The sequence below is a fragment of the Salvelinus namaycush genome, unplaced genomic scaffold, assembly GCF_016432855.1.
Source record: "Salvelinus namaycush isolate Seneca unplaced genomic scaffold, SaNama_1.0 Scaffold583, whole genome shotgun sequence".
NCBI classification, from domain to species: domain Eukaryota; kingdom Metazoa; phylum Chordata; class Actinopteri; order Salmoniformes; family Salmonidae; genus Salvelinus; species Salvelinus namaycush.
The window spans coordinates 50983-65000 of record NW_024061290.1 but is presented as its reverse complement, the minus strand read 5'-3'; the positions used below and the strand labels follow the sequence as shown (position 1 = coordinate 65000).

Genomic DNA, 14018 nt, shown 5'->3' with positions numbered 1-14018 from the left:
GAGCAGGGGACAGTGGAGAACAGAACGGGACACTAAGCAGCATAGCAGCACAAGGTAGACTAACAGACTGACTGAAACCCTGGACCCCACAGAGAGGCCGCAGAGCAGGCTGGATGGCTGACAGACAAACAGACAGACCACCAGTCTGTTACAGACTTACCCAGGGCATCAGCTGCAGGGCAACAACAGCAGGTGCCAAGCGACCGGGGGGGCAACAAGGTCGACGACAGGGCCGTAAAAAGGAAAACATTTCAGTCAGTCAAGAGGCCTGAAGGAGACTGCACAATTCATGTTGCTAATATGTGCCACTGTGACTGCCACTGTGACTGCCACTGTGACTGTCACTGTGCGTCTAATAATGGCACTTTAGCTTTACCAGACTCTTAGGATAAACTAAGCGACTTACAAAATTGTCAGCATTGACACTGACATATATCACCACATTCATTATGTGCCCCAACATGGGTGGAGCTGTTTGATCTGCCGAAGAGGACTGTTGTGAGGGTGAACGTGTTGTACTAATAACAGACTTCCTAATGAAGAGGCCAAGCTGGAAAAACATGTTGGAAGAATTCAGTCTAGACAGATATATGGTGTTAAACGCTCCACTGTACACGTGTCCAAAGGTGAAACCTTCCCCTTGAAGTCAGGATTGATCTATTCCTTTCAGCTCCTAGTTAAAGCAGAGGGCCTCTCATAGGGGAGACTAGAAACGTGTGTATTGATTCAAACTTGTAGAAAAACTAAACATTTAGGATAGCTAGTTCAGTATTTCAGGTGGTTTTGGTCAGTTAGTTAGCTAGTTCAGTGTTTCAGGTAGTTTTGGTCAGTTAGACTAGCTAGTTCAGTGTTTCAGGTGGTTTTGGTCATTTAGGTTAACTAGTTCAGTATTTCAGGTGGTTTTGGTCATTTAGGTTAACTAGTTCAGTGTTTCAGGTAGTTTTGGTCAGTTAGACTAGCTAGTTCAGTATTTCAGGTGGTTTTGGTCATTTAGGTTAACTAGTTCAGTATTTCAGGTGGTTTTGGTCAGTTAGTTAGCTAGTTCAGTATTTCAGGTGGTTTTGGTCATTTAGGTTAACTAGTTCAGTATTTCAGGTGGTTTTGGTCATTTAGGTTAACTAGTTCAGTATTTCAGGTGGTTTTGGTCATTTAGGTTAACTAGTTCAGTGTTTCAGGTAGTTTTGGTCAGTTAGACTAGCTAGTTCAGTATTTCAGGTGGTTTTGGTCATTTAGGTTAACTAGTTCAGTGTTTCAGGTGGTTTTGGTCAGTTAGTTAGCTAGTTCAGTGTTTCAGGTGGTTTTGGTCATTTAGGTTAACTAGTTCAGTATTTCAGGTGGTTTTGGTCATTTAGGTTAACTAGTTCAGTGTTTCAGGTAGTTTTGGTCAGTTAGACTAGCTAGTTCAGTATTTCAGGTGGTTTTGGTCATTTAGGTTAACTAGTTCAGTATTTCAGGTGGTTTTGGTCAGTTAGTTAGCTAGTTCAGTATTTCAGGTGGTTTTGGTCATTTAGGTTAACTAGTTCAGTATTTCAGGTGGTTTTGGTCATTTAGGTTAACTAGTTCAGTGTTTCAGGTAGTTTTGGTCAGTTAGACTAGCTAGTTCAGTATTTCAGGTGGTTTTGGTCATTTAGGTTAACTAGTTCAGTGTTTCAGGTGGTTTTGGTCAGTTAGTTAGCTAGTTCAGTGTTTCAGGTGGTTTTGGTCATTTAGGTTAACTAGTTCAGTATTTCAGGTGGTTTTGGTCATTTAGGTTAACTAGTTCAGTGTTTCAGGTAGTTTTGGTCAGTTAGACTAGCTAGTTCAGTGTTTCAGGTGGTTTTGGTCAGTTAGTTAGCTAGTTCAGTGTTTCAGGTGGTTTTGGTCAGTTAGTTAGCTAGTTCAGTATTTCAGGTGGTTTTGGTCATTTAGACTAGCTAGTTCAATGTTTCAGGTGGTTTTGGTCATTTAGTTAGCTAGTTCAGTGTTTCAGATGGTTTTGGTCAGTTAGTTAGCTAGTTCAGTGTTTCAGATGGTTTTGGTCATTTAGGTTAACTAGTTCAGTGTTTCAGGTGGTTTTGGTCAGTTAGTTAGCTAGTTCAGTATTTCAGGTGGTTTTGGTCATTTAGACTAGCTAGTTCAATGTTTCAGGTGGTTTTTGGTCATTTAGTTAGCTAGTTCAGTGTTTCAGATGGTTTTGGTCAGTTAGTTAGCTAGTTCAGTGTTTCAGATGGTTTTGGTCAGTTAGTTAGCTAGTTCAGTGTTTCAGATGGTTTTGGTCAGTTAGTTAGCTAGTTCAGTATTTCAGGTGGTTTTGGTCATTTAGACTAGCTAGTTCAGTGTTTCAGGTGGTTTTGGTCAGTTAGTTAGCTAGTTCAGTGTTTCAGATGGTTTTGGTCAGTTAGTTAGCTAGTTCAGTGTTTCAGGTGGTTTTGGTCAGTTAGTTAGCTAGTTCAGTATTTCAGGTGGTTTTGGTCAGTTAGACTAGCTAGTTCAGTGTTTCAGGTGGTTTTGGTCAGTTAGTTAGCTAGTTCAGTGTTTCAGATGGTTTTGGTCAGTTAGTTAGCTAGTTCAGTATTTCAGGTGGTTTTGATCAGTTAGTTAGCTAGTTCAGTGTTTCAGATGGTTTTGGTCAGTTAGTTAGCTAGTTCAGTGTTTCAGATGGTTTTGGTCAGTTAGTTAGCTAGTTCAGTATTTCAGGTGGTTTTGATCAGTTAGTTAGCTAGTTCAGTGTTTCAGATGGTTTTGGTCAGTTAGTTAGCTAGTTCAGTGTTTCAGATGGTTTTGGTCAGTTAGTTAGCTAGTTCAGTGTTTCAGATGGTTTTGGTCAGTTAGTTAGCTAGTTCAGTGTTTCAGATGGTTTTGGTCAGTTAGTTAGCTAGTTCAGTGTTTCAGATGGTTTTGGTCATTTAGACAAGCTAGTTCAGTGTTTCAGATGGTTTTGGTCAGTTAGTTAGCTAGTTCAGTGTTTCAGATGGTTTTGGTCAGTTAGTTAGCTAGTTCAGTGTTTCAGATGGTTTTGGTCAGTTAGTTAGCTAGTTCAGTGTTTCAGGTGGTTTTGGTCATTTAGACTAGCTAGTTCAGTGTTTCAGGTGGTTTTGGTCAGTTAGTTAGCTAGTTCAGTGTTTCAGATGGTTTTGGTCAGTTAGTTAGCTAGTTCAGTATTTCAGGTGGTTTTGATCAGTTAGTTAGCTAGTTCAGTGTTTCAGATGGTTTTGGTCAGTTAGTTAGCTAGTTCAGTGTTTCAGATGGTTTTGGTCAGTTAGTTAGCTAGTTCAGTATTTCAGGTGGTTTTGATCAGTTAGTTAGCTAGTTCAGTGTTTCAGATGGTTTTGGTCAGTTAGTTAGCTAGTTCAGTGTTTCAGATGGTTTTGGTCAGTTAGTTAGCTAGTTCAGTGTTTCAGGTGGTTTTGGTCATTTAGTTAGCTAGTTCAGTATTTCAGGTGGTTTTGATCAATACGTTATTCATCAACTTAAAGGTTTTTCATCAAACATTCAACTTCTCTAAATGTATGGTGTTTTTCCAAAACATTGCATTTCTGCGAGCTACAGCGTTGCCAACATGATACTAACAGAAACTCTGCTCCAATCAGAAACTCTGCTCCAATCAGAAACTCTGCTCCAATCAGAAACTCTGTTTCCAAGTAAGATAATGTTTACCATGCTAGATGTCCAGTAATGTTTACCATGCTAGATGTCCAGTAATGTTTACCATGCTAGATGTCCAGTAATGTTTACCATGCTAGATGTCCAGTAATGTTTACCATGCTAGATGTCCAGTAATGTTTACCATGCTAGATGTCCAGTAATGTTTACCATGCTAGATGTCCAGTAATGTTTACCATGCTAGATGTCCAGTAATGTTTACCATGCTAGATGTCCAGTAATGTTTACCATGCTAGATGTCCAGTAATGTTTACCATGCTAGATGTCCAGTAATGTTTACCATGCTAGATGTCCAGATTGTTAATCAGTGCTGGGGTAATGTTTACCATGCTAGATGTCCAGTAATGTTTACCATGCTAGATGTCCAGTAATGTTTACCATGCTAGATGTCCAGATTGTTAATCAGTGCTGGGATAATGTTTACCATGCTAGATGTCCAGATTGTTAATCAGTGCTGGGATAATGTTTACCATGCTAGATGTCCAGATTGTTAATCAGTGCCGGGGTAATGTTTACCATGCTAGATGTCCAGATTGTTAATCAGTGTTGGGGTAATGTTTACCATGCTAGATGTCCAGATTGTTAATCAGTGTTGGGGTAATGTTTACCATGCTAGATGTCCAGATTGTTAATCAGTGCTGGGGTAATGTTTACCATGCTAGATGTCCAGTAATGTTTACCATGCTAGATGTCCAGTAATGTTTACCATGCTAGATGTCCAGATTGTTAATCAGTGCTGGGATAATGTTTACCATGCTAGATGTCCAGATTGTTAATCAGTGCTGGGATAATGTTTACCATGCTAGATGTCCAGATTGTTAATCAGTGCCGGGGTAATGTTTACCATGCTAGATGTCCAGATTGTTAATCAGTGTTGGGGTAATGTTTACCATGCTAGATGTCCAGATTGTTAATCAGTGTTGGGGTAATGTTTACCATGCTAGATGTCCAGATTGTTAATCAGTGCCGGGGTAATGTTTACCATGCTAGATGTCCAGTAATGTTTACCATGCTAGATGTCCAGTAATGTTAACCATGCTAGATGTCCAGATTGTTAATCAGTGCTGGGATAATGTTTACCATGCTAGATGTCCAGATTGTTAATCAGTGTTGGGGTAATGTTTACCATGCTAGATGTCCAGTAATGTTTACCATGCTAGATGTCCAGTAATGTTTACCATGCTAGATGTCCAGTAATGTTTACCATGCTAGATGTCCAGTAATGTTTACCATGCTAGATGTCCAGTAATGTTTACCATGCTAGATGTCCAGATTGTTAATCAGTGTTGGGGTAATGTTTACCATGCTAGATGTCCAGATTGTTAATCAGTGCTGGGATAATGTTTACCATGCTAGATGTCCAGATTGTTAATCAGTGCTGGGATAATGTTTACCATGCTAGATGTCCAGATTGTTAATCAGTGCTGGGGTAATGTTTACCATGCTAGATGTCCAGATTGTTAATCAGTGCTGGGGTAATGTTTACCATGCTAGATGTCCAGATTGTTAATCAGTGCTGGGGTAATGTTTACCATGCTAGATGTCCAGATTGTTAGTCAGTGCTGGGGTAATGTTTACCATGCTAGATGTCCAGTAATGTTTACCATGCTAGATGTCCAGTAATGTTTACCATGCTAGATGTCCAGTAATGTTTACCATGCTAGATGTCCAGTAATGTTTACCATGCTAGATGTCCAGTAATGTTTACCATGCTAGATGTCCAGATTGTTAATCAGTGCTGGGGTAATGTTTACCATGAGATGCAGTGTCTTCGACCACTGCGCCACTTGGTGCACACTGCTAAATACTGCTCCTCTAGATAGGACATCTAATAACACTAGAATAAGAAGACCAGGTGCATACTGCTAAATACTGCTCCTCTAGATAAGACATCTAATAACACTAGAATAAGAAGACCAGGTGCATACTGCTAAATACTGCTCCTCTAGATAGGACATCTAATAACACTAGAATAAGAAGACCAGGTGCATACTGCTAAATACTGCTCCTCTAGACAAGACATCTAATAACACTAGAATAAGAAGACCAGGTGCACACTGCTAAATACTGCTCCTCTAGACAAGACATCTAATAACACTAGAATAAGAAGACCAGGTGCATACTGCTAAATACTGCTCCTCTAGATAGGACATCTAATAACACTAGAATAAGAAGACCAGGTGCACACTGCTAAATACTGCTCCTCTAGACAAGACATCTAATAACACTAGAATAAGAAGACCAGGTGCATACTGCTAAATACTGCTCCTCTAGACAAGACATCTAATAACACTAGAATAAGAAGACCAGGTGCATACTGCTAAATACTGCTCCTCTAGACAAGACATCTAATAACACTAGAATAAGAAGACCAGGTGCATACTGCTAAATACTGCTCCTCTAGATAGGACATCTAATAACACTAGAATAAGAAGACCAGGTGCATACTGCTAAATACTGCTCCTCTAGACAAGACATCTAATAACACTAGAATAAGAAGACCAGGTGCATACTGCTAAATACTGCTCCTCTAGACAAGACATCTAATAACACTAGAATAAGAAGACCAGGTGCATACTGCTAAATACTGCTCCTCTAGATAGGACATCTAATAACACTAGAATAAGAAGACCAGGTGCATACTGCTAAATACTGCTCCTCTAGATAGGACATCTAATAACACTAGAATAAGAAGACCAGGTGCATACTGCTAAATACTGCTCCTCTAGATAGGACATCTAATAACACTAGAATAAGATGACCAGGTGCATACTGCTAAATACTGCTCCTCTAGATAGGACATCTAATAACACTAGAATAAGAAGACCAGGTGCATACTGCTAAATACTGCTCCTCTAGACAAGACATCTAATAACACTAGAATAAGAAGACCAGGTGCATACTGCTAAATACTGCTCCTCTAGACAAGACATCTAATAACACTAGAATAAGAAGACCAGGTGCATACTGCTAAATACTGCTCCTCTAGATAGGACATCTAATAACACTAGAATAAGAAGACCAGGTGCATACTGCTAAATACTGCTCCTCTAGATAGGACATCTAATAACACTAGAATAAGATGACCAGGTGCATACTGCTAAATACTGCTCCTCTAGATAGGACATCTAATAACACTAGAAGAAGAAGACCAGGTGCATACTGCTAAATACTGCTCCTCTAGACAAGACATCTAATAACACTAGAATAAGAAGACCAGGTGCATACTGCTAAATACTGATCCTCTAGATAGGACATCTAATAACACTAGAATAAGAAGACCAGGTGCATACTGCTAAATACTGCTCCTCTAGATAGGACATCTAATAACACTAGAATAAGATGACCAGGTGCATACTGCTAAATACTGCTCCTCTAGATAGGACATCTAATAACACTAGAAGAAGAAGACCAGGTGCATACTGCTAAATACTGCTCCTCTAGACAAGACATCTAATAACACTAGAATAAGAAGACCAGGTGCATACTGCTAAATACTGCTCCATGGAAATACAACAGCCCAGTATTTGAGCTAAAGAAGTTTTTAAAAAAAGTTGAAGTTCACTTTGAAAGCAGAAAATGCATGGATGTTTTGGTGCTTTCAAGACGGACATTTTGAAATTTCAACTGGACTTTAGTCACTGAAGATAACTGACAGCTTGAATGGGAGCTTCCCATAGATGCTCTCTCTCTCTCTGTCTATCTGTCTAGACACATATTGAACCTTTTCCATAGCGTCTCCATTTCCTTTCATGGTGCGTAGGCCTACACAAAGACCGACTGACTGCATGCGTATTCAATTGGGATGTGCTGTCCTACGCGGGGACGACACAAACTGATACTCAGTAATTGAGCGGAGAATCTGTTCCAAATGGCACCCTATTTCCTATGTAGTGCACTTCTTTTGGGCCCTATAGACCCCGATTTAAAGTAGTGCACTATATAGGGAATAGGGTGCCATTTGGGACACAGGCAGTGTCCTGGTTTCAGTATAATGACAGTCAATATGAGCTGATGTTGTTGTTTTCCCTCCATGTTTCCAGACATCATTTAGATAGATTCATCTGTACAGATGATATCTGACAATCCACAGAGTCTGACAGGGATCAGGAACATTCTTACATCACCAACAGAAACCATAGCATAGAGTAAGGACATTCAGTAGGGAGGATGTTCAACTCAATTTTGCATGTCCATTTGCCTAAGCGTACGTAGAGATGATGTTCAGAGATGATAAAGGACACAGAGATGTACTATATATAATTAAATGTTACAAATATGTACTGTGTTTTATACTGTAGAGTCCCTGAGTAGCCTCAGTGATGTCATGACTGTCCTGATCAGGTCAGGTTACAGGAGACCACAACCCTACAGATTATCTCTCAACCCCAACAGATGAGGAGAGATCTAGGGGTCTGAAGATGTGGGGGTTTTATGACCCCTCACACCCATGGTAATTCTGAGGCCACAGAAAACATTCCCTCTCACTATGGAGAACCAGCCTCAGAACTTTAAACATGCAATAAAGGGACTTTGGAACAATGGTTTCCGTCAACTACAATGGTGGTCATGACGATAGATGGAATATCAAAATGTATGTCATTTTTGTTTTGTTATTAAAGGTTAATAGATTACGTTATTATGAAAACATTGTAACGTTAAGAGTTTTCCTCGTATATGCTTGATGTTTATACATTGTACGTTGTGTGGAAAATGTCCAAATCAAAGAGAATGTTTCGGTAAAGATGAAATGTGAAGTTAGTTGTCTAAAATTGGATTTGAGTAAAATCTATACCTTGCCCCTCAAACTTGGTACGCCCAGAGAATTGCCCTGAAGGCGGTTACGCCCACTTCTGACCCGAGGGTATAAAACCTGTGAGTGCAGAATTAACAGATTAGACTAAGTGACCCGAGCTGCAGCCAAAGGTCTAAAAGGTCAACGAACCCAAAACGCAACAAGTTTGAAGACAAAGAAATCTTTTTCTACCCAAGCTACGGATGAGTAGCGGTGTCTAAGCGGGTGAATTCAAGACGAACCACCTAGCCTCCACTCCCCATCGAATCGTGGTATCTACACTCTTTCATCTTTACGCTGTGAGCTCTGAGCTACAGAGCTACCTGTCCTCCGAAGACCCCTTCCAGAGCGAGGACAAAGGAACAGGCCAGTAAGCCAAAGGACACGGACATCGTGAGCACACCTAGAGAGGTGCGCAGGAGAAGTGCGTCATTGAGCAGCTTGAACAGTCCACCCGGGAAAATCCACGGAGACCTTCCACAAGTAATTACATCATTATATTCTGACTCATAACAGCGGCAGTTTGGGGCAAGGCTAGGGTTAGAATGAGCATAGCTGACAATTTCACCCAAATGTATATTCCTCTCGTGTAATCTCTATCTTTCTCTCTCTCTTTTAAATCCCCATTTTGGGTAACACGCGCCCTAGTGTGTTGGCCCGTTATACTAAGTTCTAATCAATAGCCTAGAATGTGTTTTTGTGTATGTGTATCTTTTATCATCAATTTAAATTTTTAGTAAATAATTATTCAAATAAGATGTGGTGTGGTACGAAGTCATTGGTGAGACCCGGGTCCGTGCAGATTCACGGGCTATACGACGTTCAGAACGAGATTGGTAGAGGCAACTGGTTAATTAGCGGCTGTTGTAAAATCGATATTCTGATATTCTTTGAGTTCATTTGGGAAATAGAAACTCAATAAAAACTAGTTTTCCCATGGTGCCCCAGGTTAATGAGTTAATAATTACTTGATTCAGTTAATCACGTAATTAGAAACTTGTAATCATTCGATGAGCAACAGTCGTCACATGAACTAATACAACGTCACGACAGTGACGTTCAACTCTATTTTCTTTAGACTACATGGAATGTGTAGGTAATGACCTCAAGGGGAAACAACAGCCCATAGAGGTACAGGGTTCATACTATACTTCATACAGCCAAGCCCACAGACATTATATGTATCCTACATATAATAATTCTATTTGTATGGCACAGCCAGTAGAGAAGTGAAGCAGGATGGATGGATGGATGGATGGATGGACATTTGGACAGACAGATGGATAGACAGATAGATGGATAGACAGATGGATGGATGGATGGATGGATGGATGGATGGATGGATGGATGGATGGATGGATGGATGGATGGATGGATGGATGGATGGACATTTGGACAGACAGATGGATAGACAGATGGACGGACGGACGGACATAGATAGATAGATAGATAGATGGAGTCTACCTTTCTTTGCCTTCTTCTGTAGCTTCAGAGTGTCTAAAGACTTCTTCTTGATCTCACTCCGAACTTTCTTGTACTCTGTTGGGGGGAAATGGGGTCAACATGTTGGAATGAGATGTTCGACGAGCAGGTGTCCACATACTTTTGGTCATGTAGTGTATATTACACTGACTTGTAGTGTATGGTTATATTATTATATATCTATATGTTATGATGGTACCTTTAGCATGGTCCTTATCCAGTGTGTTGGTTCCTCTCTATATTATTATATATCTATATGTTATGATGGTACCTTTAGCATGGTCCTTATCCAGAGTGTTAGTTCCTCTCTATATTATTATATATCTATATGTTATGATGGTACCTTTAGCATGGTCCTTATCCAGAGTGTTGGTTCCTCTCTATATTATTATATATCTATATGTTATGATGGTACCTTTAGCATGGTCCTTATCCAGAGTGTTGGTTCCTCTCTATATTATTATATATATATATGTTATGATACCTTTAGCATGGTCCTTATCCAGAGTGTTGGTTCCTCTCTATATTATTATATATCTATATGTTATGATACCTTTAGCATGGTCCTTATCCAGTGTGTTGGTTCCTCTCTATATTATTATATATCTATATGTTATGATACCTTTAGCATGGTCCTTATCCAGAGTGTTGGTTCCTCTCTATATTATTATATATCTATATGTTATGATGATACCTTTAGCATGGTCCTTATCCAGAGTGTTGGTTCCTCTCTATATTATTATATATCTATATGTTATGATACCTTTAGCATGGTCCTTATCCAGAGTGTTGGTTCCTCTCTATATTATTATATATCTATATGTTATGATACCTTTAGCATGGTCCTTATCCAGTGTGTTGGTTCCTCTCTATATTATTATATATCTATATGTTATGGTACCTTTAGCATGGTCCTTATCCAGAGTGTTGGTTCCTCTCTATATTATTATATATCTATATGTTATGATGGTACCTTTAGCATGGTCCTTATCCAGAGTGTTGGTTCCTCTCTATATTATTATATATCTATATGTTATGATACCTTTAGCATGGTCCTTATCCAGAGTGTTGGTTCCTCTCTATATTATTATATATCTATATGTTATGATGATACCTTTAGCATGGTCCTTATCCAGAGTGTTGGTTCCTCTCTATATTATTATATATCTATATGTTATGATGGTACCTTTAGCATGGTCCTTATCCAGAGTGTTGGTTCCTCTCTATGTTATTATATATCTATATGTTATGATACCTTTAGCATGGTCCTTATCCAGAGTGTTGGTTCCTCTCTATATTATTATATATCTATATGTTATGATACCTTTAGCATGGTCCTTATCCAGAGTGTTGGTTCCTCTCTTCCACTCCTCCATCTGATCCTGTAGAGGGTTGATCATGCAGTCCATGAAAGCCCTGCAGGTCACAACAACCACAAAGGTGAGAAACATTAGAAATCCAGTATTATTTATTAGGATCTCTCCTTGACCACCAAAAGGCTAGTCTTTCAGTAGAGAGGGACATAGTGGTGATGAGGGGGCGGGGCATAGTGGTGATGAGGGGGCGGGGCATAGCGGTGATGAGGGGGCGGGGCATAGCGGTAATGAGGGGTGGGGCGTAGTGGTGTTGAGGGGACGGGGCATAGCGGTGATGAAGGGCGGGGCATATCGGTAATGAGGGGCGGGGCATAGTGGTGATGAGGGGGGCGGTGCATAGTGGTGTTGAGGGGGGCGGGGCATAGCGGTGATGAGGGGGGCGGTGCATAGTGGTGTTGAGGGGACGGGGCATAGCGGTGATGAGGGGGGCGGTGCATAGTGGTGATGAGGGGACGGGGCATAGCGGTGATGAGGGGCGGGGCATAGCGGTAATGAGGGGCGGGGCATAGCGGTGATGAGGGGCGGGGCATAGCGGTGATGAGGGGCCGGGGCATAGTGGTGATGAGGAGGCGGGGCATAGTGGTGATGTGAACCAGACAGCTGAGACTACACAGGCACCTAGGTTTACTACTGCACACTGTCACAGCCATGGAGACGCAAGAAGAATTTCTCCAAAATGCCTTGAAGAAATTAGAGATCCCCCTGTGTGACTGTGTGTGTGTGTGACTGTGTGTCGTGGACCAGACATGCCCCTGAGACAGTGGAATGCTGGGAAAGAGTAGAATCGGCTGAGCTGGGTGACATTCTACAGATTCATCAGTAATGTCTCACTTTAACGACACTGTTACACACACACTCACTCACTCACTCACTCACTCACTCACTCACTCACTCACTCACTCACTCACTCACTCACCCACTCACCCACTCACTCACTCACTCACTCACTCACTCACTCACTCACTCACTCACTCACTCACTCACTCACTCACTCACTCACTTACTCACACACTCACACACTCACTTACTCACACACTCACTTACTCACACACACTTCTTAATTTTGTTCAAAGTGACATGTATTACAAATCAATGGTAAATGATGGTCTAGTAGTGTCATTGTAAATGAGAACATCCTTACATTGAAAAGTCTCTGAGCTTGGCCTCGATGCTTCTGTGTCTCATACACATCCTGGTTAGAGCTGAACCAATGTCCCTGGTGCCTCCTGTAACACACAAACAACACATCCTGGTTAGAGCTGAACCAATGTCCCTGGTGCCTCCTGTAACACACAAACAACACATCCTGGTTAGAGCTGAACCAATGTCCCTGGTGCCTCCTGTAACACACAAACAACACATCCTGGTTAGAGCTGAACCAATGTCCCTGGTGCCTCCTGTAACACACAAACAACACATCCTGGTTAGAGCTGAACCAATGTCCCTGGTGCCTCCTGTAACACACAAACAACACATCCTGGTTAGAGCTGAACCAATCAGCATAGGAAACTTCACATAATGATTAAACCTTTATTTTGACAGGAAAGTCATACTGAGTCTATGGTCTCTTTTTCAGATGAGCCCTGCATAAATACATCAAACATATATACAACGTACAATATACACAAACCACAAAACAAAATAAGAAAAACAGACACATTTATCAACATAGAGGTCTCTGATCATTACTCATTTCATTTCAGAGAGCTCTGTAAGTTGTTCCACATAAATGGCACAAAAAAAAATCTAAAAGTAGCTTTACCCAACTCTGTGGAGACCGAAGGGGCCTCCAGTGTTATCCAAGCCTGAGACCGGGTTTGGTAATTAATGATGATAGATAAATAGGACGTTTCTGCATGAGTGCTTTGTAAATAAACACTAGAGAACGCTGCTCTCTCCTTACATACAAAGAGGCCCAACCCACTTTTTGATACAAAACACAATGGTGAGTTGTAACATCACCACCAGTAATACACCTAAAGGCCCAATGAGGGAGAGGACAGGCCTGGAATATCAGGATTTTAGGGGCAAGGCCAAATGGCCTTCAAGAGGTGCCAGGGCAACAAGGCCATCTGCAAGGGTACCAATGATATCTGCTAGGGCACCAAGGCCATCTGCCAGGGCACCAAGGCCATCTGCTAGGGCACCAAGGCCATCTGCCAGGGCACCAAGGCCATCTGCTAGGGCACCAAGGCCATCTGCCAGGGCACCAAGGCCATCTGCTAGGGTACCAAGGCCATCTGCTAGGGCACCAAGGCCATCTGCTAGGGCACCAAGGCCATCTGCTAGGGCACCAAGGATATCTGCTAGGGCACCAAGGATATCTGCTAGGGCACCAAGGCCATCTGCTAGGGCACCAAGGCCATCTGCTAGGGTACCAAGGCCATCTGCTAGGGTACCAAGGCCATCTGCTAGGGCACCAAGGCCATCTGCTAGGGCACCAAGGATATCTGCTAGGGTACCAAGGCCATCTGCTAGGGTACCAAGGCCATCTACTAGGGCACCAAGGATATTAACCAAAATAGCCAATTAAATTGTTTTGAAAACTGAAAAACACTAGCTGTTCTGTTAAGAAAAACATAAGTGTATGTAAATGTACACAAATAATTAATTAGCCTACCTGTCAAAGCGTAGGGGATAGACTATGGTATTGGCTACAGTCTGTCTCTGTCAAATGAGTGTGTTTTCCCGCTAATTTCATTGTGGAACATTTGTGCTTCTAG

General features: G+C 41.3%; 1 protein-coding gene across 6 annotated transcripts in view; it reads right to left on the bottom strand.

Annotated features, from left to right (window-relative positions):
• The window catches only part of LOC120041942 (protein MTSS 1-like), a 60851-nt gene extending 48025 nt beyond the window's left edge, over window positions 1-12826 (bottom strand). For 3 of the 6 annotated variants that reach the window (XM_038986810.1, XM_038986811.1, XM_038986816.1), the window contains exons 1-3: window positions 12437-12825; window positions 11244-11335; window positions 9902-9976 (exon numbers count right to left, since the gene is read on the bottom strand). In XM_038986810.1, the coding sequence (XP_038842738.1) occupies window positions 9902-9976; window positions 11244-11335; window positions 12437-12798 (529 nt within the window). In that variant the 5' untranslated portion in view covers window positions 12799-12825. Of the gene's footprint in view, window positions 1-9901; window positions 9977-11243; window positions 11336-12436 lie in introns of all 6 variants that reach the window. The other 3 variants (XM_038986814.1, XM_038986815.1, XM_038986812.1) reach the window with 2 other exon arrangements.
• Window positions 12827-14018: the final 1192 nt, after the last annotated feature.